The sequence below is a fragment of the Pelophylax lessonae genome (genome assembly GCF_965119305.1).
Source record: "Pelophylax lessonae genome assembly, chromosome: 4".
Classification (NCBI taxonomy): Eukaryota; Metazoa; Chordata; class Amphibia; order Anura; family Ranidae; genus Pelophylax; species Pelophylax lessonae.
In genome coordinates this window covers 496443301-496468569 of record NC_138771.1, presented here as the reverse complement: position 1 = coordinate 496468569, position 25269 = coordinate 496443301, and the positions used below count along the sequence as shown (strand labels likewise).

General features: G+C 43.6%; 2 protein-coding genes across 5 annotated transcripts in view; one reads left to right on the top strand and one right to left on the bottom strand.

Moving 5' to 3' along the window:
- Positions 1–4275, top strand: part of LRTM2 (leucine rich repeats and transmembrane domains 2) — a 107078-nt gene extending 102803 nt beyond the window's left edge. For 2 of the 4 annotated variants that reach the window (XM_082255743.1, XM_082255746.1), the window contains exon 4: positions 3465–4275. In XM_082255743.1, the coding sequence (XP_082111869.1) occupies positions 3465–3895 (431 nt within the window). In that variant the 3' untranslated portion in view covers positions 3896–4275. The remainder of the gene's footprint in view (positions 1–3464) is intronic. The other 2 variants (XM_082255744.1, XM_082255745.1) reach the window with 1 other exon arrangement.
- Positions 1–25269, bottom strand: part of CACNA2D4 (calcium voltage-gated channel auxiliary subunit alpha2delta 4) — a 414350-nt gene that overhangs the window by 196572 nt on the left and 192509 nt on the right. The gene's annotated exons all lie outside the window — the stretch shown is intronic.

The following is a 25269-nucleotide window of genomic DNA, read 5'->3' as shown; positions in this document are numbered from 1 at the left end:
ATTTTCATTTCCATCAAACGATGTGGTATCCTTTATTTCCGTATCCTTATTTTGAGCAGTGTATATATATATATATATATATATATATATGTGTGTGTGTGTGTGTGTGTGCGCATGTGTGTGTGATTGTGAGTGTGTTTTTATGTGTTTGTATGTGTGTATAAGTGTGCAGAGCATTCCACCTATCCCCTGACAATGCAGAGCATGCAACCCATCCCCTGACACACTGCAGAGCATCCCATCCATCCAATGATACACTGCAGAGCATTCCATGATACACTGCAGAGCCTTCCACCCATACCATTATACAGTGCAGAGCATTCCACCCCTTCCATGACACACTGCAGAGTATTAAAACTATCCCATGATACACTGCAGAGTATTCCACCCATCCCCTGACACTGCAGAGCATTCCACCCATGCCATGACACTGCAGAGTATTTCGCCCAGTTGCAGAACTACCAGGGTCGCAAAGGTCACAATTGTGACCCGGCCCTGCTGTTTCGCCAATGTGGGGGGCTCTAAGAATGCCCACTGCAGAGCATTTAAAAGGGTCCTGGGCTCAGAGGGAAGGGCCTCGGGACCAGTGGGTCGGGGGCTCTAATGGTTTTTGCACCAGTGCCCTGAAGGTTCTAGTTACGCCTCTGTGATGATCTCATGTGGTTCTAGACTTAAAACTGATACATATGACATACTATATATTGTAATTGGGAAACCTGGCAGTAGTTAGAACACTGCTTAATTTTGCCCTACAGCAAAAACGTTCTGGCTGGAGCTCTACTTTATACAAGAAGTACTTATATCAATTCCTCAAGTCCAACAGTGTCAGGCTACCTTCCATTTCTGTGTTTGTCCCTCCACTTTAGTGCCATTTTCCAAATTCCTAAACATTGTCCGTGTGTGATCTGGAATTTTGAAGTTATGACAGCATGCAGTCTCTTTTTGCACTATTCCTTAAAGCGGAACTTCACTCTTTCAGTAAACATAGACAATTTTTAATCCTTACACTGTTAACATTAGTATACAGATAGGAAAGAATATCATATTTACTTGTTTTACTTTTTTTTTTACAATTCTTCACTTACTTTTTGGTTTCCATGCCTAGGCAAATGATGTCATACAACCCAGGAGTCTTTAGAAGAGCAACGAGGGTTCTCAGCTCAGCCAATGCCTGAGCTGAGGGCAGATAGATTCCAGGAAGTAAATACCACATGAATCATCTGCCCTTACTTAAGATGGCTATTGATAAAAAAAAGTCTCAGCAAAATAAAGCATGGAGACATGGATGGATGAAGGGGTTTGCTTTGTATATTAAAAATGAATAAAATAGAGTTTTTGGTTTGCTGTGCTCAGATGCAGTGCAGTTCCACTTTACATTCCAAAGCATGGATCATCCTCTCCCCATGTACACATATCGACCCTATCCATACTAGAGCGATCTTAAGTAGTAATATGATTTTGTAATAAAGCGGTGCACCTGTTCGCTGTCACAGAACTCCAAGATAATTATCCACAGTCTGGCACAACGAGGGCTGTTACTGCTTTTTACATCTGCCACAAACACACTCCACAAAGACAACACAATTCTGACCAAGAAATTAAAAGAGAACTCTAGCGTAAAGCACAGCAGTGTCAATTCATCAAAGCTGATTTTTTATTTTTCAGTTCACTGAAAGACTTCATTGCACAGATCAGCATAATTTTCCCCGGTTCTGTTATCTGTTTCTTCTAGAAATTGTATGTAAAGGTCAATTCACAAAGACTGAGAACCACAAAGACAAACATCACAGGATCACAAGGGTTTTTAGTTTAAAAAAATATTGGCAGCTTCAAATTGGCATAAACATTGGGTCAGAGGTTGATTTAGTAAAGGCACATAGGCTGCGCACTCTGGAGCAATTGCTTTTGCAAAGTGCAACAACACTTTTTAGAGTTTAGTAAATGAGCAAAAGCTCTGCTGACTTCCATCATCCAATCATGTGCAAGCAAAAATGCTGCTTTTTTTCCCCTTGCATGTGATTGGGTATTCTATGCAAACTGAAAGTTTTACCTCATTTACTAAGCTCTGGAGCAACTGCCTTTGCAGAGTGCAACTGCACTTTGCAAAGTGCACAGTCTATTTGCCTTCAGTAAATTAACCCCTGTATGACATGTTTACTGCGCAAAGCATGAAAAGAGCCACCCTAGGTGAAGATGAAAAATTCTAGTGATATAAAATAGCAAATAATGAGAAATAGAGGTTTTCATATTTTTCTTTTACTTTGGAAAACAGTAGGTAAGGGCAGGTGTGCAGGCCAGTTAGGTTCCTCCACCCCAAACTCCCTTATCCACGTCTTTATAGACCTTGCTTTGTGCAGTGGTGTGCAGTCATGTTGGGACAGGAAGGGGCCATCCCCAAACTGTTCCCACAAAATTGGGAGCATGAAATTGTCCAAAACCTCTTAGTATGCTGACGCCTTAAGCGTTCCCTTCACTGAACTAAAACAACCCCACACCATAACCCCCCCTCCACCAAATGATTTGGACCAGCGTACAAAGCAAGGTTCAAAAATACATGGATGAGCGGATTTGGGGTGAAGAAACTTGTCTGGCCTGCACAGAGTCCTGACCTCAACCTGATAGAACACCTTTGGGATGAATTAGAGTGGAGACTGCAAGCCAGGTCTTCTCGTCCACATTAGTGCCTGATCTCACAAATGCGCTTCTGGAAGAATGATCAAACATTCCCATAGACACACTTCTAAAACTTGTGGACATCCTTTCCAGAAGAGTTGAAGCTGTTATAGCTGCAAAGGGTGGGCCAACTCAATACTAAACCCTACGGACTAAGACTGGGATGCCATTAAAGTTCATGTGCGTGTAAAGGCAGGCATCTTAATACTTTTGACAATATAGTGTATCAAAATGTTCTGATAAGTGGATATCAGTCTGGATTTTAGGCAGGCTATATTTGCATGCAGACCAACCTAGGTAGCACCCACTTATGATGCTGAGCCTCCATGATTTGAATTACTTAAGTACAATGAATGAAAGTGGTGGACTGGGGAGCAAAGGGCTAAAGGATACTGAATGACCTCCAGTCAGGGGATAGGGTGGGCGCTATCGGACTTGCTGCACATTCTAATGCACACCGTCAGAATCTCATAGTGTGCAGTGAAATCTGAGTAAGCAATTTCAGTACAGAATAGGATCCTGTACACATGCTGAAAACTGGGAAAAGGGAAGGCTGGAGTTTAGCTTTAGTAGAGTTGTCTTAGGTCTGTGGAGTACATCCCCTAAGTGGCTCAAGAAGTCAATATAAAATTACATTTCCTTGTGTGTAAAATAATTTTGCAATGTACATTTTATGATATTGTCCCTTTAAAGATGCAATCAAACCTTTTTGAAAGATTGTAAAATGAAACAGTTTTGCAAATTTATATCTATCAAGATTGTGACAATGTTTATAATGTCTTCCGCTACAGGAGGTAAAATTGATGAGCTACAATGCACCCTCCCCAAGGACCTGCGCGGAAGGGACATGCGGATGGTTCCAGTTGAGATGTTCAATTATTGCTTACAACTAGAAGATGAAAACAGCTCTGGACCAGTAGAAAGACCATCCCTGCCCTGCACAAAGGCAAGCCCTGCCCTTGCAGAGCCGGACCCAGGGCCAGACTGCCCACAGAAACAGAGGTACCGCCCTGCCAGTGTCCGGCGAGCCATTGGTACTGTGATCATCGCGGGGGTGGTTTGCGGCGTGGTCTGCATCATGATGGTAGTGGCGGCAGCGTACGGATGCATCTATGCTTCGTTAATGGCAAAGTACCATCGAGAGCTAAAGAAGCGACAGCCCTTGATGGGCGACACAGAGGGAGAGCAGGACGAACAGCGGCAGATCTCATCAGTCGCATGAGCAGGGTTCTAAAACCAATGCAAGCAGCTGATACAGAAGCATCCATTTGGTCCAACGCAGGTTGCCATGCGCACCCCTGTTCGGCAGGAGAGCGGTTGTACAAAAGCCCTGTTCGGGTACATCGGAAAGGGGCAAAAACAAAAAGCACTTAGTCAAGTTCTAGAACAACTTACCATCAGCGACACAAGCTGGCTATCAATTATTCAGAGGAAATAGAAGCAACTTTGTTGTAACCAAAACGTATATTTACAAATTTACCAGCACAAGGAGATCTAAAATTAAACACACTGAACAACAATTTTTGGACACCAAACATAAACTCTTTGAAGAAAAGTAAAAAAAGCACAACATGTGCAAATGACAAGTATGTAAAAAAAGAACACAGCTCAAAAAAGTCACTTTTCGTGGCGGACGCATTGGTTGGTTCCTGATTCAACATCTCTGGATATAACCGTACTTTGGAGTATAGTGAGAATACTGCCTGCTGTGATTTGGATTTAGGAGACTATTTTTTGGTAGAACTGATGTGTTCACAGAGTATCAGATCACTAATATTGCCGCTCCCACTGATATTGCAATAAATAGACATGGCATTCAACTTTTTGAAAAAAAAAAAAAAAAACAGTGCTTAAAAATGTCTGTTTTGGATTGATTCAGCTGATTGTTTTTGCAGTTTCTTTTCATAAGGAAGGTAAGATTCCAACAAGCAGGTTTTATAATAAATTTGTTCCAGATTTTATTTTCAGAGGCTGCAGAGATTTGCAGTAAAAAAGTCATTTTTCAGATACAATGTTTCCATAAAAAATTCCATCGCAGGGCCTGGCCTTAGAGGACAATTCAAAAGCAAACCCAATCCTGGCTCTGCAGCTGTCATCCAAAAATGACGTCTATGCTGCAGTTGGTCAGTAGCATTAACACAGCAGTTTTTGTTTTTCTGGTTTTCGTTGTTCCTTCATAGTTTATGCCAGTAAATTTGTTATTTTCCACTTCCTGCCCCAGGCCTAGGGGTCCAGCATAAGTGACAGGGATAGGACAATCCAAAGAATGTTGCATTTTTTCAAAAGAACAAAAGTTATTTTGCTTAAAATGTGTTATCTGTGGTTGGGCTTTCCCCTGTTTGTATGGTTTTAAATTGAATTTAAAGTGTTACTAAACCCACAACAGTAAAATCAGTCTGTAAATGCAGTAAAGCATGCTTGTTATACTCACTGTGGAACCTAAGGGGTTAATCCTCAGGACTGTGTAAAAAGGCTGTTTGATCCTGTCTTCTCTGATCCTCCCTTTCTTTCACAGTCCCAAATCCATCTGCTGGTAGTACAGAGCCCTAGGAGGCACTCTGCACATGCTCAGATTGGTGTGTATTGGCAGAGGATTTCTTTTTCTTTTTTTTGGGGGGGGGGGGGAGGGTGCATTTGATCGGGACAGGGCCAATCAGCACTGTCTAGACAGAGGGTCAGGAGTCATGCAGCCTCATAGGACAGTCAGAAGAGAATGAAAACTCCTTCTATACCCTTTAACCAGTGCTGGGCCAGGCACTTATAGAAATCACAAGACTGCTATAACTGCTGATGAGAAAATAATTGCCATGTTCCGTGTATTGTATGAGACCAGATATAGTGAATGCAGGGTCCTGGGTTTAATAACAATTTAAAGCTCCATTCGCACCTGAGCGTATCGATTTACTGGCATTTGTCGGACGTTTTTTTTAAGCTGTTTTTGCAGCTTTTTACAAGCTTTTTTATAGCGCTTTAAAAGTGTATTACAAGTGTTTTACAGCTTCAGGCATTTTTGTTTAGCCAATAGAAAGCACTAGGGGGAGGAGATGGAATGGAAATTAGGGGTGGAGAGCTGCAATTTGAGCATTTTACAAGCATTTTACGAGCGTTTTTCTGCACAAGTCAGCCGTTTCTATTGAAGTCTATGGGGCCAAAAACGCTTGTAATCGGCCAAAAAGAAGCTTGTACTTTTTTTGAGCTTCAGATGTTTTTCTTCAGGTGACAGGATGCTCAGATGTGAACAGAGGCCATTTAAATGAATAGGAGTTTGATTGTTGGACATTTTGGAGCTTCAGAGCTGAGCGTTTTACAAGCTGAAAAATGCTCAGGTGTGAACAGGGCCTAAGTCTAAATGACCGTTTAAGATTACAACACTGCTATGAGATTTCACTGTAGAACAAATAGCACAGTCCCCCTGTTACAGGAAGGGTAAAATCATCCGATTTACTGGCAGGATAAACAAGTAATAAAACTTTGTAACTGGGGAACAAAACCTGCTGTGTTAAACCTAGGGATGTTTTATTTTTGATTTTGCCAATAGTTCCAGTTTAAAAATGAAGTTTCATCAAAATCCCAAAACATGCAAACATAAAACAAAATTTGATTTCAATTTACATTGATATGAGCCCCTTATGACCCCAGCATGTCACCAACCACAAGGTGAAGTAGTCAAGGACCACGGCGCCTAAAAGATTGACGTTTAATTCTATATATCAACCAATGGGTTTGCTGGTTTTGATGATTAGTTTTGACTGGCAAGTTTTGTTGGCTATTGCAATTCAGATATTCCCTGTAGTTATCATAAAAGTGCTCCCCACCCCTATGCAATTTTTTTTTGCAATGGAACATTGCTTTTACTATTATTCTCAATGATTTCCTTTTTTTTTTGATATTCAAAATTTTCAGTTGATGCCACTCTTAAAGAGTTTGAGACTACATAATTAAAAAAGTCCATTGCTATCTACTCAATACCCAACTGTGCTCCAACTGGGATTGTAAATGGCTAATGAAGACCAACAGGAAGAAAATCTTAAAAAGGAATAAAGCAATCTGTATCCTGAACAGAGAAATCCAATAGGCAAGTGCCCAGAGCAGCCATTGCTTTTGAAGGCAATGACCAGTTAAAAAAGTTTACAAACATGTTAAACTTACCTGCTCTGTGCAATGGTTTTGCACAGAGCAGCCCCAATACTACACTTTTGGGGTCCCCCTACCAGCGCTCCTGGCCCCTCCCCCCCCCCCCACTGAGTGCCCACAGAGCAAGCTGCTGGTGTGTGTCTCAGCCCCGCCCTCTCCTCACAGGCTGTGATTGACAGCAGCAGGAAACAATAGTTGTCGTTGCTGCCTCCATGGTCAGTAAAGAGAGAAAAAGCAGATAGCCGCTGCTCTCCGGCACAGCACTGGACAGCACTGGATTGAGATCGGGCTCAGGTAAGTATAAGGGGAGGGGGCTGGGAAAGCTGCACACAGAAGCTTTTTTTTTCCCTTATGGAGATGTACAGCCAAAGCTCATTCAGCTGTACATCACCTATGGATAACAGGAGTGCAGTTAGATTTTCACTCCTGTGACCCGTTTTCAGCAGAGAGCGGTCTGAAGTTCGCTCTCTGCTGACGTCACAGGTGTCGGTGCAGGCACCGCGTCATCATGACAATGGAGTCGGGAAACAGCCAGGTGCCTGGACCGACACCTGGCTCAGCCTCTCAGCGAGCCACTGGGAGCCTAAGCCGGCCGCTCCCTGCCCCTCCACAGCTCAGCACTCCATGAGCTAGGAGGGGGCAGAGCTAGGTGGATGCAGCATTGGTTTAATGCTGCATCTGTCCCCAGCCACTTCTACACTGAGAACCGAGCGATGGAACACTGCCGATTGCTCGGGGAGCTGAGAACCGAGCAATCGGCAGTGTTCCATCGCTCGGTTCTCAGTGTAGAAGCGACTGGGGACAGATGCAGTATTAAACCAATGCTGCATCCACCTAGGTAAGCATTAATGTGCAATAACCTTAAACCCCATACTTCTCTTTTAATGCATAGAATGCATTAAGGAAAAAAAAATGTCTGCCTTTACAACCACTTTAATGTCTAGAAGATACAATTCCAAAAAGGGCTCAATCTGCATACATTCCTATGTGTTCAATATCACTCACCAACGATTATCCCAGTTTTCTACAGAGTGAAGATGATGTTACCAGGTGCAGGGCACAATTGCTGCCATATGCAAAGCAGGAGTCTAGGCTCAAACTCTAATTTGCACAAAGAAGAACATGTGCACTTACAAATTTGATGTTTTAAAAACATGCCTCCGGATATTAGAATATAACCTGCAACTGTGTTAGTCTGCATTGACCCGGACAGCCAAGACATGCACATTATGCTTAATAAGTAGCCCCCTTCATACAAGCCTTCAGTGTTCTGAAAATGACATGCTGAATTGATGTATTATATTTTAAATGTTTTTTTTTCTTTATAAGAAGTTCAAATACTAACATATTCTTCAAAAGCAGTAAATGCGCATTAAAGGCTAAGTTCACTTTTCTTTTTCAATTCTAGCTTCCCTGAGTACCAATAGAGCATTAATACTGTATACCTCTTTTGCAGAAAAGCAAAAGCTTTCTATTTGTCCTAGACATCAGCCTCTTGTTTGTTGTATAAAATAACTTCCCTATTACTTCCTGCATGACCCTTAGATTGGGAAAAACTTTAAGACACAGGAAGGAGTTCACCAGCTGACCCACCCTGAACCTGCCCTCCCTTTCCAGGAGATCGTGTGCATGTTTTTCCAATACAATTAGGGAATCACCATTCTCACTAAATTCACAGCCATCAATTTTGTTTCCACCCTATATTTATCTTGCATAGATCATTAATTTGGCAGAGTGTGCAGGAGCTAAGTGATGTGGAGCAGAGCTTTAGTATTAAAAACAGGAGAAGTATGTCCCTGCTGTAAAGCTTATCATACATTAAACAATCTAACTGTACAATCTCCTTTAGATATACCATCAACTATGAAGTGCAAGGGCCTGCCTGATTGGAAACATAGTGATTGGATAGATGGGCGTGTCCTCCTATTATATCGTTTTGGTAAATCTAAAGGTGATAATACAGGGATTGAACAATCACATTGAATATTGTATGGCCACCTTTATACATCTAAAATTAAAGGATAGGTTCACCTTTTATAACATGTTACACCTATATTCGGGGTGTAACATGTAACATGTTATGAATGCACCGGCCCCTGCAACTCCCCGATCTCTGCTGTGGCAGCAAGTGTCAGCTCCGCCCACCCGGCCGCGTCACTTATTCACATTGCTCTGTGAATGGAAAACTACAAGGGTCTGCAACCTTAGCTGCTGTCAGCATGTAGTTTTCAATGAACTACCACAGCGCTGTGAGCACTGTCTTCTTCCTGTCAGCATTTATCGGCTTCTTCAGGAGGTACAAGCATATAGGAGGTAGACTGATAGGTCTACTACCTTCATAGGAGGTAGACTGATAGGTCTGCAGGAGACCTACATGGCACAAATGATCTGTTGATCACTGGTGCAATGCTCTACAGGCTCCTGCAACAAAAATAATAAATGCACATTCTTTTACCTGTAAAAAAAATGTGCATTTATTACTTTTTCTGAAAAGGTGAAGTTATCCTTTACTTAGTCGCCATTTCGACCATTAATTGGCAGAAAAACGCACAGTGATTACATGCAAACTGCAACAGGCAAAAATGTCCCATGTGTAGACAGTCTATTGATATCAATGTGCTGCCCTATATGTATTGTGGAAAAAATGAGCCAAAAAACGTGCGCTAGGTGTAAATGGGACCTGAAAATGAAATTGGTGTGCCTACACTAGGACAATATGGCTCCATTCCCATCTTCGTGTTTCTGAGCGCATGGCAAACTGCATAAGAAAATTTGCAGTTTGCCGTGTGTTTTGCATGCGCACATACACATTACATTTGCATTGCCAATAAATGGTAATGGCACCCCAAACAAAGGTGGCAGGCGCGAGTTTGCTGTACGACAAATGTGCTGCAAATGCACCAAAAAGCATGCTACGCTGCGATTTGCTCCAAAATAAAATCTGGAGCTTCTTTGGAGCCTTTGTCACGCATAGGGCAGCCCGCAAGTGAACGACGAGCGAAAATGCTCCAAAACGCCCAAAAAAAAAAAAACACGTACGGGAACAGGAGTTCCCGCTAAGCAGTGATAGGGCCTGGTAGCTGAGTGTCTCCATCCACTCCTCCCTATGTACAAATAAAGCTGGCCATACCCTATTCAATCTAATAGTACAATCTCTGTACATTTTCCTTTAAATTTACCAAAACTATGGAATAGGAGGACCCACCTGAACAATCTATTCAATTTGTATCAAATCAGATAAGACAAATGCACTACATGGCTGATGATAGATCTAAATAGGATTGTATAATCAGATTACACAGAAAGTGGGTGGAAATAAAACAAGAGGTGGTATCGTAATGAGGGAGGTGTGGTCCAGACTGATACATGCCTATTCTGTGATGCAGCAAGCCAGTGCATAATAGGATTCAAGGTTTCCTGGTTGTCACATGATCTACAGGAAGTAATGCAAGCAGAAAGTATTTTTTTAAAACTGAATTAGACAAATTACATTTCAAAGCTACTATAGATGAGGTGAGTGAGAGATAAGCACATTGGGATGCCTTGGGAAGAAATTATATTAGAAAACACTTCTATTTATTATGAAAAGTAAAATTCTGCCTGGAAATGTGAACTTAACCTTTAAAACAAACCCTCATTGACTTTGATAGTTGCAGGCACTGTAGAACAAATTTTACAGCAGAAAAAAATTCTCTTTAATTTTCTCCCAGTAAATCATTTGGTTGCTTCTCCCAGCAGTGACTCAATAGATCAGCTCTCCAAGCTTCCGACTCCACTAGAAACATGGCAGCTTTCCAGCCCTAATTTAGACACAGATTAGTAGCACAGGAAGAAGAGAGTTCAGAAGGCTGAGGCCCAACTTTAAAATATCAGTGCTGCTCTTCTGAAATTTGAGAATGAATTGCTCCACAGTGCCTGTAGCTACCGATGTTATTGAAGGGTTGTTTTAAAAGTTTACTTACTGCTAGTAAAGAAAATAAATATATTTGCATGCCCATAGCCTGGTCACAGTTCTACTTTTCCCAAGAAAGTCAAGCAATCTGAAAAGACTCTGGAATACAAAATCTGTAACATAGGAAGAATATATTTTTCTATGACATAGGACCAAATCTATATCCCCCTCTGATCCACGTCCCCCTCCCATCCAATGTGCTTCCCAGTTTCCTATCCCTCTTTACAGTGTATATAACTGAACTGAATCTACTATTCTGTAACTGATGCACTTTATATTTGATGAAAAATGTGATGCCTGTTATTCCTGAACACAATTAAAGCATCCAGTAACTGAAAACAAATGTGATTTTTCTTCAACAATACATTTTTCCCCACACACAGGTGACCTTACCTAAGTAGTCCTGCAAGGTGATGCCACAGGCAGACACCAGTAAGCCTCCTTTAGCCTGAAATGACCAATGACAGAAAAGGCAGCCATTTCCTTTGCATAAGTAAATACAGATAATATTGTATTTCCATCTCTGCATAGATGCCAACTGTCTTGGATTTTCTGGATAGTTTCATATTTGGCACTCTGTCCTGCTTATGCTGTGTCCTGGGCTTGCCCTATCATTATAGTTACTGCACCTACACAGTAATTAAAAAAGGCATTACATTTCGTGGATCAGGGCTGCGAGTAGCCCATCTACACATTAGAGATGGGACCGATCTGTAAAGTAGACGTGGTTGGGTGTGCCTGCCCAGAAAGTTGGCGCATGAAATGTGGACCATAAACGGGGTTAACTGTGTTCTGGGATCCAGGACCATACTATTGGTAATTATGCATTTGCAGGCATACCTGTAAAGTTCTAAGGTGTTTCTTCTTATAAAGTAAATATATTATTTAATGACATCTCCCCCATAAAAACAAAATCTGTACAGAGAAATGATGGCGCTGCCACAAAACCCTTTTATTCACTTCCGGCTCTCGCAAAGGAATATCTTGCTTCTTGTTCAGCTGCGTGTGTAATCTGAGCTTGAGGGCTAGCAAAACTGTAGACTATTCACAGCAAAGCATTAAACCCGGGGACACCATGTTTACTGACATCAAAGGCTGCCATTATCTGAAACACCATGCAGAGAGCCCTTTCTAGCTGCCAAGATCTTTCGAAAGTTAACAATGGCCCCAGACCTAGGGCAGGAATTGGAGGGGCAATATTTTAAAGGGGGTAGGTGAATGCCTTTTGCATCATAAAGTTTTCTTTATAAAAAATTATAAAAACATTAAAGGATAAAAAAAATATGAGAACATTAAAGGATAAGGTTCACCTTTTTTTTTGTTATAAAGTACCAATATACTATAAGTGTTGTTTTTAGCAGAAATAAAAAAGCTTTCTATTTATCTTACACACACCCTTATTTTCCAGCTGACTGTATAAAAAAACTTCTTCATTATTTCCTGGACAGACCTAGGGACTTGACACAGGACGGAGTTTACCAGCTGACCTCATTAGCACACACCCTGCATTTACCCTCCCCCTTCCAGCAGATCACTACCACGCCTCATCAGATGCACGTTTTCCAACTGCAATCAGTGAATATAGTTCTCACTAAATACACAGCCATAGATCATTAATTTGGCAGAGTGTGCAGGAGCTGAGCAATAGAGCTCTAATATTAAAGACAGGAGTATGTCCAGGGTTCTGTAAAGCTCATTAACAACTTTAGGACCGCTCACTGTGCTGCTACTGCGGCACCGTGGCAGCCCTGGGTCCAGCGATGTAGACCTACGTCACTGGACACCTAGCTGTCTCGGCGGCGCAGCCGGAGGAGGAGAGGCGGCGATTGCCTTCTCTCTTCCCCAATCGTCGGGGAAAGTGTGAGAAGATCCGCACGCTTGTGTAAACAAAGCAGGCGGATCTTCTCTGTGACAGACAGGGAGAGATCACAGGATTCAGCATAGCTGAACCTGCGATCTCTGTCTCTGTCACAGAACCCCCTCCCCCCACACACATCAGTAAGCATGAGGCATACATTTAACCCCTTGATAACCAACAGTGTTAACCCCTTCCCTGCCAGTGTCATTATTACAGTAACAGTGCATATTTTTAGCACTGATTACTGTAGTAATGTCACTGGTCCCCCCAAAAGTGTCAAAAATGTCAGTTAGGGGTCCGATCTGTCCGCCGCAATGTCGCAGTCCCACAAAAAAAATCGCAGATCGCCGCCATTACTAGTAAAAAAAAAAGAAAAAACAATAAAAATGACAAATCTCTCCCGATTTTTTTTACCAAAAATATGTAGCAGAAAACAAATTGGCCTAAAATGTTAAAAAATGTGATTTTTTTTTTAAATTTGGGGAATGTTATATATCAGAATGTGAAAAATATTGTTTTTTTTATTTTTTTCAAAATTGTCGCTCTTTTTTTCAAAAATTAAAAATAGCACAGGTGATCAAATACCACCAAAAGAAAGCTCTATTTGTGGGGGAAAAAAAGGACATAAATTTAATTTGGGTACAATGTCGCACGACTGCGCAAGTGTCCATTAAAGTAACGCAGTGCCGAATCGCAAAATATGGCCTGGTCAGGAAGGGGGGTAAAATCTTCCAATCTTAAAGTGGATAAAAATACGCTCACTGAGAATTTTTTTGTCAAAGACATGTAGCTAAATACATTTTGGCCTAAATATTTGACATAAATTTAATATATTGTTTTTTTTTTTTTTTCGCTCTTTTTTTATTAATATGGCAAAAAATAAAAAGCGCAGAGGTGATCAAATACCACCAAAAGAAAGCTCTGTTTGTGGGGAAAATTTTGTTTGGGTACAGCATTGCATGACCGCGCAATTATCAGTTAAAGTCACGCAGTGCCAAGTTGAAAAAAGTGGCCTGGTCATTGAGCAACAAAATCTTCCTTAAAGTTTTAAAGTGTTTAAAACACTTTACAATCTGATTGTACAATCTCCTTTAGATATACCATCAACTATGTAATGCAAGGGTCTGCCTGATTGGACACAGAGGATAGATGGTGTGTCCTCCTATTATATAATTCTGATAAATGTAGAGACCATACAGAGATTGTACAAACAGATTGATAGTGTAAGGCCACCTTTATACACTTAAAATTAACTAGTTGCGCTTTCATTGCCATTAATTGTAAACAGCATACCAAACACAGAAGCAAACACACATTTTGCCAATTGAAAAAATGAGCGACAAATGCAGGAAAATGCACAAAAATAACCTGCAACATGCCAAAATGTCCCATGAGCTACTTTGCCACTACATAGTTGAGGTGGGGGGGATTTTTTGTGTTTTCATTTCATTTTTCGTTACTATTATGCTCTCATAATGAAGGTCTAACAATCAGTTCTAGTGGACCAAAACCAATTCACAGAAATACAGCCACTAGAATTCTATAAACGTATTTATGTGATAGAAATGTGGTACAGCAACCATGCAAACGTCTTATCTAAATTTACTTTCAGGCAATGTTAGAAAAGATCTTGAAGTGTGTACAAATATCACACTTGTCCTTTAAATATGCAAAGAATTTCCAAACATGTTTTGGGCCAGCTATCATAGATAGTCTTCATTTCTGGATGATGTAATAATCTAGTTTTGCTTCCGCAATGTCAAGATCAGAGGGGACACAGCGAGAACCCTGCAGCCCGCAGCAATGGAGATTAATGGCCGTGGCTCGACAAACCTGGTAAGTGTGGAAGCCAACCATCAATCTCCATGACATCGATCGGCCCTAATCACCATCCTTTCGTGTTGCTCCATGGCGTAGACGAACCTGAAGCTGTGCGTATAAATAGATTTGTCTGTCAATAATTGATCCTAGAGAAAGGACGTCTCTGCCAATACGCCAAAATAATTCCCAGGGACATGCGGCCTCTGAAGTGTTCAGTCTAAGGTCACTGCTAATCTGCTGCGCTAAAAGGCCTGGGCATGCTGTAATCCCATCACAGCATATTTGATAAACTGGATTGCAGAATAATTATTGGCATTTCAACGTTTCCAGCCACACAGTTGAATCCACTTTAGCTTTTAAGTGGACCTGTTTTCAGTAGGCTCAGTAATGTGTCCGTGTACACTTCCAGGTATTTATTAGCTTTCATTCACTGAAATCCCATACTAGCATATAATGAAAGACTTACCTTCAAACGAAGCCCTCTAGCGGCACGCTGTCACCGCAGCAGAGACTTCCATCTTCACCTGGTCTTCCTTCCGGGTTCGCGGGCTGCGGCCGCTTGAATGGTTGAGCTGCGATGATGTCTCTCCCGTACATGCGTGCGGGAGTCACGACCGCGGCAGAGCTCTGAAAGAACGGCATGGGTATGCCATTCCTTCAGAGCGCATGTGCCGGTGACATCACTGGCTGCTGCTTACTAGAACATCTACTAAAAGGTGCATGTTTCAGAGATATTCATTTAACCTACAGGTAAGCTTTATTATGAGCTTACCTATAGGTAAAAATAAAAAAAGGAAGTTTACTACAACTTTAAGCTGGCCATGAATCTCAGGCAGGTTCAGCAGGGACTGGCTGATATTCAAAACCATGTGTGGGCAGGGTGAATGTACCCAAGTTGATTGATCAATCAACGTGGGAACAACCAGCCTGCCAGATTTTACATGAGATTAATTCTAGCGGCTGTTATAGCCACTAGCAATAATCACTGTGTCCTCTCAGCGGAGAAAGCTTTTTCAGCTGGGAGAACATAATGGGTCCACGGAAAAGATTCCCCCGTCAACACTGACTGTGTTACTGGCAGAATTGTGCAATTTTCTTTCCTGCAAAGAAAATCTCTCCATCTATGGCCAGCTTTACTTGTGAACACACTCATCAATGCCCGGGACAAAGCGGGCACCGCACTCATGTTAAAGTCAGCATTATAGTGGTACCCCGGCTTAGAAAACTGTACACCGTGTGCAGTAGTATAACATACAGAATTCCTCTGTGAAGTGTCTTGTCCCATGTCACTACACACCCTTGCTTTATGATTGTTGTATTTAGGAGGGGCACCGCTGAGCCTATGCCCTCTCCACCAGTCAAGGGTATCTCTGCCACCTCACTCCCGAGTCTCCCAGTGAAAGAATGGGGTCCCACCATGCACTAGCGTGGATCTCATGCGTGCATAATTAACTCCTCTCTCCCATACCATGAGGTCTCTGTACTGTGGTTTCGGTCCCAGATGCCTTTGGAGAACCAACCATTAGGAGGAAGCAAGAACAATGACCCCCTCGCTACTGGAGGAACCGTCACCTACATCAGGTACCACACTTTGCTGCTATATATTCCCACCAGTCTATGGTTACCCATGGCAACTATTCTTCTGCTCCATCTTTTGTAGTACTCTTTTGTACCCCGTGTGTGTGCTTTACAGGCCCTGTTCTTCTGATACCCCATGTACCACCATGCACCCCTTTAAATAACTTCAGACAAGGCATGAGACAGTTAACAGCTTTACTAAAGTTTCAGCAACACAGATCAACAGCACACTGTACAGCAGTGATGCGGAACCTTGGTACCCAGATGTTTTGGAAATTAATTTCCCATTATGCTTCAACTACACTGCAGAGCGCATGAGCATACCTCCCAACTGTCCCTGATTTCGAGGGACTGTCCCTGAATTGGAACAAAGTCCCTCTGTCCCTCTTTGCTCCTCATTTGTCCCTCATTTTGGTCTGATGTATACACCTGTATTATAAATGCACTATTTAGCTAACAAAAAGTGTTTTACAGTGTTAAACCTTTCAACCAATTTCTAAATTGTTGCATTTGTACATTTCGAAAGTATAAAGGAATAGTAGTGGTTAAAAAAAAGCAATTGTGGGTTTAACCAATCATTTTTTGCGTATTAATTCCCCATGTAAGGGGGGCGTGGCAGGGTGTGTGTCCTATGAATACATATTTTTGCTGATAGTAGTCCCTCATTCCCATCTCAGAAAGTTGGGAGGTATGCATGAGCATCATGGAAATGCATGAGCATCATGGAAATGCATGAGCATCATGGAAATGTAGTTCCAAAACATCTGGGGCGCCAAGTTTCCGCATCACTGCTGTACATGAAACAGCCCTAGCTAATGCAGAGGCTGCCCAGGTTCATACCTTCTAGAGAAGCAAAGAACATTCAGAAAAAGTCCAGTAATGATAGGTTACTGGTCCAGGGAGAATCCCAGCAGGGTGACCCCGAAGGGAGCGACGTGCTACAGTAGAACTACATGTTGCAGCAAGTCTTCCTCTGTGAATCCCATGTGGAAGAGAGCGTGCTTATGTGGCTAAGGCCCCTTTGACACTTGTGCGACCTAAAGGTTGCCACGATTTTGACTGGACTTGAAGAAATGCCTGTGTAATCTTGAGGTCTACGGACCTCAAAACGCATCAAAGTCAGACCAAAGTAGTGCAGGGACTGCTTTGAATGAAGTTGCACAGATGTGAACAGTACTCATTGGAAATTATGAAGTATGACTTGTCATGTGACTTTTCAGTCCCAAGTCGCTGGAAAAACGTAAAAGGGGCCTTACAGCAGGTGGCAGGACTCAAAAAGCCCAGGAAAAGAGTCTAGACACAGTTAACCCCTTCCCATCCTGGGCAGCCTGGATTGTCTGCATAGCTAAACAGTGCAATGAATACAACAGCAGAAATACACTCAATGACACCCAACAAGCACCTGCTTACGCAGTGATAAACACCAGACAAGAGTTCTACCCTTCCATACAGAGCTGGGTGAAGAAGTAGGCAAAAGAGGAGGCTACAGTGGACACATCAACAGGATGGGGTGCAAAAAGTAGTTCAAAGCTCATGGAGCAGGAGCTGCACTTGGGCCTTTTGACCTTGAGGGCTAAAAGAGTTTGCCTTGGCTCTATTTCAATATCATAGTGTAAAGACAAAGATGTACAGAAATTTTGAAAATGCTCACAGTGGGGGCTCATAACTCCCCCCTTCATCGGGGTTAGAATGTACTCCAGAGACCCCAAGGGAAACCCCCCATTGACATATTACTGAGTTGGATTCTAAGCTTGGTTTCATCATGCAGGATTCTACCAACACTTCATCAATTAAGAAGAAGATAAACAGCAGGCGGCACACGCAACAGACGATGTGTAAAATAAAAAAAGGGGAAATGTGGGCTTTAAGAAACATCAGGTGAGGTAGCGGCCATGACAGAGACCCCCTTCCACCAGAAAGGAACAGATGGGAGATTATACAGAAGATTAAATACTCAAGAGGATGAGAGCCGCCGTGCAGGATGAGACGCATCCTCGTCACCATGGCGACAATTCACTCAGCTGCAGGGGTCACTATGCACTGTGCCACAATTCAAAGAAGCTGATAACGCAGCTACGCCAGCCTCGTGCCACATTTTATCATCCCGCTGCACAATGATCAAAATAAAAGGATGCTGGCATGCGAGCCTTTGTCATTACAGAGGTGAAAAACATTTTTTGGCCTTGGCTACGGTTCATCATCATCCCGCCTGGCCATTCAGCCTTCTGATATCCTGACGCAGAACCATTACCGCCTGCCAATCTGTGGCAGCTGGAGTCATTTACCAGAAAGAGCGCACAGACTGGTTCATTCATTCAGTTCACCTTTTTTAGGTTTTATGAAAATTGAAAAGCAACCAGAACAAGAAAGCCTACTTAGAAAGCACACGTGGTATAGTGCAGGATTGCAGGTTCTTGTTACATGATACTCAGAACATATTTCAGGTGGGTAGAACTGCAGTGGGATCAGAGAGCAGATGGAGCTGGAACCAGGGAACACTTATTTAGAATTATGCCCATTATAGAAATAAGAATACTTGCTAACAGCTGTAGGCTGCAAAAGATATATTCAAATGCAACCTGCTCCTGAAGAATATGAGGGCTGCTAATGCTGACCTCTTCATTTAAAAATGCTAGCTGCCTGGCTGTCAAATTCATCCTGCTGTTTCAGAACCCTACCATGCAGTACCCTGTCAGACCTATGAGAATAAGTTCAGCCTTTCTGATCTGCATGCTTGTTCTCAGATAGAGACAGCCAGTCAACTATTATTACAGATGGCAGTCCCCATAAGGATGAGCTAACAATTCTCTCCAAAATCTGGAACTGGCAGTGGGTTGGGTGACTGACTACTGTTTCAAATGCTTACTTGCAATGTTTTTCCTTTGCATACATGATTTATTCATTTGCAATGAGCAGCTGAACTTGCTGGCAAATTTGACAAATCGGAAAGAGTAATTTCCCTAGCACAGTCCCCTGCGTCTTGAATGTCATAGACCTTTTCTCCTCTAAAAGTGTCTAATTACTGTCTGTACTGGCCTAGCTCCTCCGCCCCTCCCCTAACCTCCCTGCACTGCCTTTTATGTAGTTGTGGGGGATTAGTGAAGGGGAATATTATAGTGTCACTTGAGTGACAGTTCTGTGTCTGTTGAGACAGCTGACATCAGGTTGAAGATGGCAGCACCAAGCAGCAGTCTAAGGCCCCTTTCACACGAGCATCTCCGCTTAACGGGATCCTCTTGATCAGCAGGGGATCGCTCCGCTGATCCCTGCTGAGCAGGTGGATGACAGCTCCTGTCATGGACAGAGTCCTGCTCGCCTCCATAAGGAGATCGGCTGGAAACGAACCGCCTGTCCGATCCCATCTGATACACCATACAAATGGAAAAAAGGACCACCATCTGTCTGGATTTTTGAGGTAGGATCAGATCGGATAGTGGTGTCCATTGACATCCGCTGCTCCATAGGGGAGACTGCAAGATCCGATCAGGTCCGCCTGAAATACTGACATCCGCTGCTCCATAGGAGAGACTGCAAGGTCCGATCAGGTCCGCCTGAAAAACTGGCATCCGCTGCTCCATAAGGGAGACTGCAAGGTCCGATCAGGTCCGCCTGAACAACTAGCATCCGCTGCTCCATAGGGGAGACTGCAAGGTCTGATCAGGTCCGCCTAAAAAACTGTGCCCATCAGTGCTGCCCATCAGTGTCCATCGGCGCCGCCTGTCAGTGCCCATCAGTGCCGCCTGCCAGTGCCCATCAGTGCCGCCCGCAAGTGCCCATCAGTACCGCCAATCTGTGCCCATCAGTGCCGACTTTCAGTGCCCATCAGCGCCGCCCATCAGTGCTCATCAGTGCCACCTATCAGTGCAGCATATTAGTACCTCCTCATCAGTGCCCATAAGTGCAACATCATCAGTGCCCATCAGTGCAGCCTATCAGTGCTGCATCATCAACGCACATCAGTGAAGGAGAAAATTACCTTTTTTCAAAATTTACTAACAGAAAATAAGAAAAACTTTTTTAAAAAAAAAAAATTCTGTCTTTTTTCTTTTTTTTGTAGTAAGAAATAAAAAACCCAGCGGTGATTAAATACCACCAAAAGAAAGCTTTATATGTGTGAAAAAAAATGATAAAAATTTTTATATGGGTACAGTGTACCATGACCACGCAATTGTCATTCAAAGTGTGACAGCACTGAAAGCTGAAAATTGGCCTGGGCAGGAAGGGGGTGAAAGGGCCCTGTATTGAAGTGGTTAAATAAATAGTATGGCGACAAGCTTTCCGGTTTTGTCATTCATGTTTTAAGTCAAATTGTTTGCTGTTAGAGCAGTCCTTGTAACCCTTGAGTAATTAAAACAACTACTGTTTTCCATATTTGGGATTACTTCGTTCTATCCCAAAGCACATCCCTTACTCTGTGACCTCCGGTCAGAATGGGCTTTTTCACTGTTCACTTACTGACCTCTGGTCAAAGAGTGAATTAAAGTGTTACAGGACCCTGCATTCACTATATCTGCTCCCCCACAGTACACAGAATATGGAAATACAATTCTTTTAATAAATATAAATTGCTTAATCCATTTTCTCCGCAGCAGTTAGAGCAGCCTTGTGACTTCTATCAGTGTCTGCTTGAAGCTTGTGGGAGGAGTTTTCATTCTCCCCTGATCCTCTGTCTGGACAGTGCTGATTGGCCCTGTGCTGATCACTTGTTCCCTCCCAAGAAAAAAAAAAACTCTCCAGCAATACACAACAAACTGAGCATGTGCAGCCTGACTCCTAATGCTCTGTTTTTAACAAGGGGGTGGGTTGGGGTCAGATAAAGAAGTGGAGGATTAGAGAGACAGGATACACAATGCAGAGGATTAACCCTTTAGGTTCCACAGTGAGTATAACAAACATGCTTTACTGCATATACACACTGATTTTACTGTTGTGGGTTTAGTAACACTTTAAGTACAGCACAGTATTATAGGTATCCCACACTATTAATCACATACACTATATTGCCAAAAATATTGGGACGCCTGCCTTTACACGCACATGAACTTTATTGGCACCTCAGTCTTAGTCTGTAGGGTTCAATATTGAGTTGGCCCACCCTTTGTGCACTGGTGTGCAGTCATGTGGGAAAAGGAAGGGGCCATTCCCAAACTGAAATTATTCAAAATGTCTTGGTATGCTGACGTCTTAAGAGTTCGCGTCGCTGCAACTAAGGGGCTAAGACAAACCCCTGAAAAACAACCCCACACCATAATCCCCCCTCCACCAAATGATTTGGATCAGGGCACATAGCAAGGTCCATAAAGACATTGATGAGCGAGTTTGGGGTGGAGGAACTTAACTGGTCTGCACAGAGTCCTGGCCTCAACCCCATAGAACACCTTTGTGATGAAATAGAGCGGAGACTGTGAGCCAGACCTTCTTGTCCACATCAGCGCCTGACCTCACAAATGTGCTTCTATTTTCTATGCTAGCAAACTAGCACCATTTTCTGCTAGCAAACGTAATAATTTTCATATAAAACCACTTAACGAAAACATGTCAATGCTAGCGAAGCCCTGAGAATAATCCTTTTTGACATTTGGCGCAGCAGCGAGAGGGTTAACTCCCGGAGTGCAGGTGCCGCTAGCAGGAGCTGGCTTATCGTCCCCGAGAAAGTGACTCAGACAGAAGGCGCAAGGAGATGCCCGTCACCATGACAACACGGAGACTGCCCCACTTCAGCTGTGCAGGATTCACGGGGGAACGCCATTGTCTTATGCTGAGTAATCTGCCTGGATGGTGCGCAGGTTGGGAAGGGGAAAGGGGGCTCCAAGAAGTCCCACAGGCTGCAACAATTATTTCAAACATGGAAAAAAATCATCACTGAGTGCTATGGAAAAATAAGAATTTCCTCCAGTTCTATTTATATTATACATATTATAGGACACCTGAGATAAACTCAGGGTGACCTGCCTGTTGCAAGTTCTATTATAGGAATAATACACACTATTACACAGCCATCAGGACACCCCAACCTCTCCTCTCCTCCTAATACACAGACATCAGGACACACTGACCTCTCCTCTCCTCCTAATACACAGACATCAGAACACACTGAACTCTCCTCTCCTCCTAATACACAGACATCAGGACACACTGACCTCTCCTCTCCTCCTAATACACAGACATCAGAACACACTGAACTCTCCTCTCCTCCTAATACACAGACATCAGGACACCCCAACCTCTTCTCTCCTCCTAATACACAGACATCAGGACACCCCAACCTCTCCTCTCCTCCTAATACACAGACATCAGGACACACTGACCTCTCCTCTCCTCCTAATACACAGACATCAGGACACCCCAACCTCTTCTCTCCTCCTAATACACAGACATCAGGACACACTGACCTCTCCTCTCCTCCTAATACACAGACATCAGGACACCCCAACCTCTCCTCTCCTCCTAATACACAGACATCAGGACACACTGACCTCTCCTCCTAATACACAGACATCAGGACACACTGACCTCTCCTCTCCTCCTAATACACAGACATCAGGACACACTGACCTCTCCTCTCCTCCTAATACACAGACATCAGGACACACTGACCTCTCCTCCTAATACACAGACATCAGGACACACTGACCTCTCCTCTCCTCCTAATACACAGACATCAGGACACACTGACCTCTCCTCCTAATACACAGACATCAGGACACACTGACCTCTCCTCCTAATACACAGACATCAGGACACACTGACCTCTCCTCTCCTCCTAATACACAGACATCAGGACACACTGACCTCTCCTCTCCTCCTAATACACAGACATCAGGACACACTGACCTCTCCTCCTAATACACAGACATCAGGACACACTGACCTCTCCTCTCCTCCTAATACACAGACATCAGGACACCCCAACCTCTCCTCTCCTCCTAATACACAGACATCAGGACACACTGACCTCTCCTCCTAATACACAGACATCAGAACACACTGAACTCTCCTCTCCTCCTAATACACAGACATCAGGACACCCCAACCTCTCCTCTCCTCCTAATACACAGACATCAGGACACCCCAACCTCTTCTCTCCTCCTAATACACAGACATCAGGACACCCCAACCTCTCCTCTCCTCCTAATACACAGACATCAGGACACCCCAACCTCTCCTCTCCTCCTAATACACAGACATCAGGACACACTGACCTCTCCTCTCCTCCTAATACACAGACATCAGGACACCCCAACCTCTTCTCTCCTCCTAATACACAGACATCAGGACACACTGACCTCTCCTCTCCTCCTAATACACAGACATCGGGACACACTGACCTCTCCTCTCCTCCTAATACACAGACATCAGGACACACTGACCTCTCCTCTCCTCCTAATACACAGACATCAGGACACACTGACCTCTCCTCTCCTGTCCCTAATACACAGACATCAGGACACACTGACCTCTCCTCTCCTCCTAATACACAGACATCAGAACACACTGACCTCTCCTCTCCTCCTAATACACAGACATCAGGACACACTGACCTCTCCTCCTAATACACAGACATCAGGACACACTGACCTCTCCTCTCCTCCTAATACACAGACATCAGGACACACTGACCTCTCCTCTCCTCCTAATACACAGACATCAGGACACACTGACCTCTCCTCCTAATACACAGACATCAGGACACACTGACCTCTCCTCTCCTCCTAATACACAGACATCAGGACACACTGACCTCTCCTCCTAATACACAGACATCAGGACACACTGACCTCTCCTCCTAATACACAGACATCAGGACACACTGACCTCTCCTCTCCTCCTAATACACAGACATCAGGACACACTGACCTCTCCTCTCCTCCTAATACACAGACATCAGGACACACTGACCTCTCCTCCTAATACACAGACATCAGGACACACTGACCTCTCCTCTCCTCCTAATACACAGACATCAGGACACACTGACCTCTCCTCTCCTCCTAATACACAGACATCAGGACACACTGACCTCTCCTCCTAATACACAGACATCAGGACACACTGACCTCTCCTCTCCTCCTAATACACAGACATCAGGACACACTGACCTCTCCTCTCCTCCTCCTAATACACAGACATCAGGACACACTGACCTCTCTTCTCCTCCTAATACACAGACATCAGGACACACTGACCTCTCCTCTCCTCCTAATACACAGACATCAGGACATACTGACCTCTCCTCTCCTCCTAATACACAGACATCAGGACACCCCAACCTCTCCTCTCCTCCTAATACACAGACATCAGGACACCCCAACCTCTTCTCTCCTCCTAATACACAGACATCAGGACACCCAAACCTCTCCTCTCCTCCTAATACACAGACATCAGGACACCCCAACCTCTCCTCTCCTCCTAATACACAGACATCAGGACACACTGACCTCTCCTCTCCTCCTAATACACAGACATCAGGACACCCCAACCTCTTCTCTCCTCCTAATACACAGACATCAGGACACGCTGACTTCTCCTCTCCTCCTAATACACAGACATCAGGACACACTGACCTCTCCTCTCCTCCTAATACACAGACATCAGGACACACTGACCTCTCCTCCTAATACACAGACATCAGGACACACTGACCTCTCCTCTCCTCCTAATACACAGACATCAGGATACACTGACCTCTCCTCTCCTCCTAATACACAGACATCAGGACACACTGACCTCTCCTCTCCTCCTAATACACAGACATCAGAACACACTGACCTCTCCTCTCCTCCTAATACACAGACATCAGGACACACTGACCTCTCCTCCTAATACACAGACATCAGGACACACTGACCTCTCCTCTCCTCCTAATACACAGACATCAGGACAAACTAACCTCTCCTCTCCTCCTAATACACAGACATCAGGACACACTGACCTCTCCTCTCCTCCTAATACACAGACATCAGGACACACTGACCTCTCCTCTCCTCCTCCTAATACACAGACATCAGGACACACTGACCTCTCCTCTCCTCTTCCTAATACACAGACATCAGGACACACTGACCTCTCCTCTCCTCCTAATACACAGACATCAGGACACACTGACCTCTCCTCTCCTCCTAATACACAGACATCAGGACACACTGACCTCTCCTCTCCTCCTAATACACAGACATCAGGACACACTGACCTCTCCTCCTCCTAATACACAGACATCAGGACACACTGACCTCTCCTCTCCTCCTAATACACA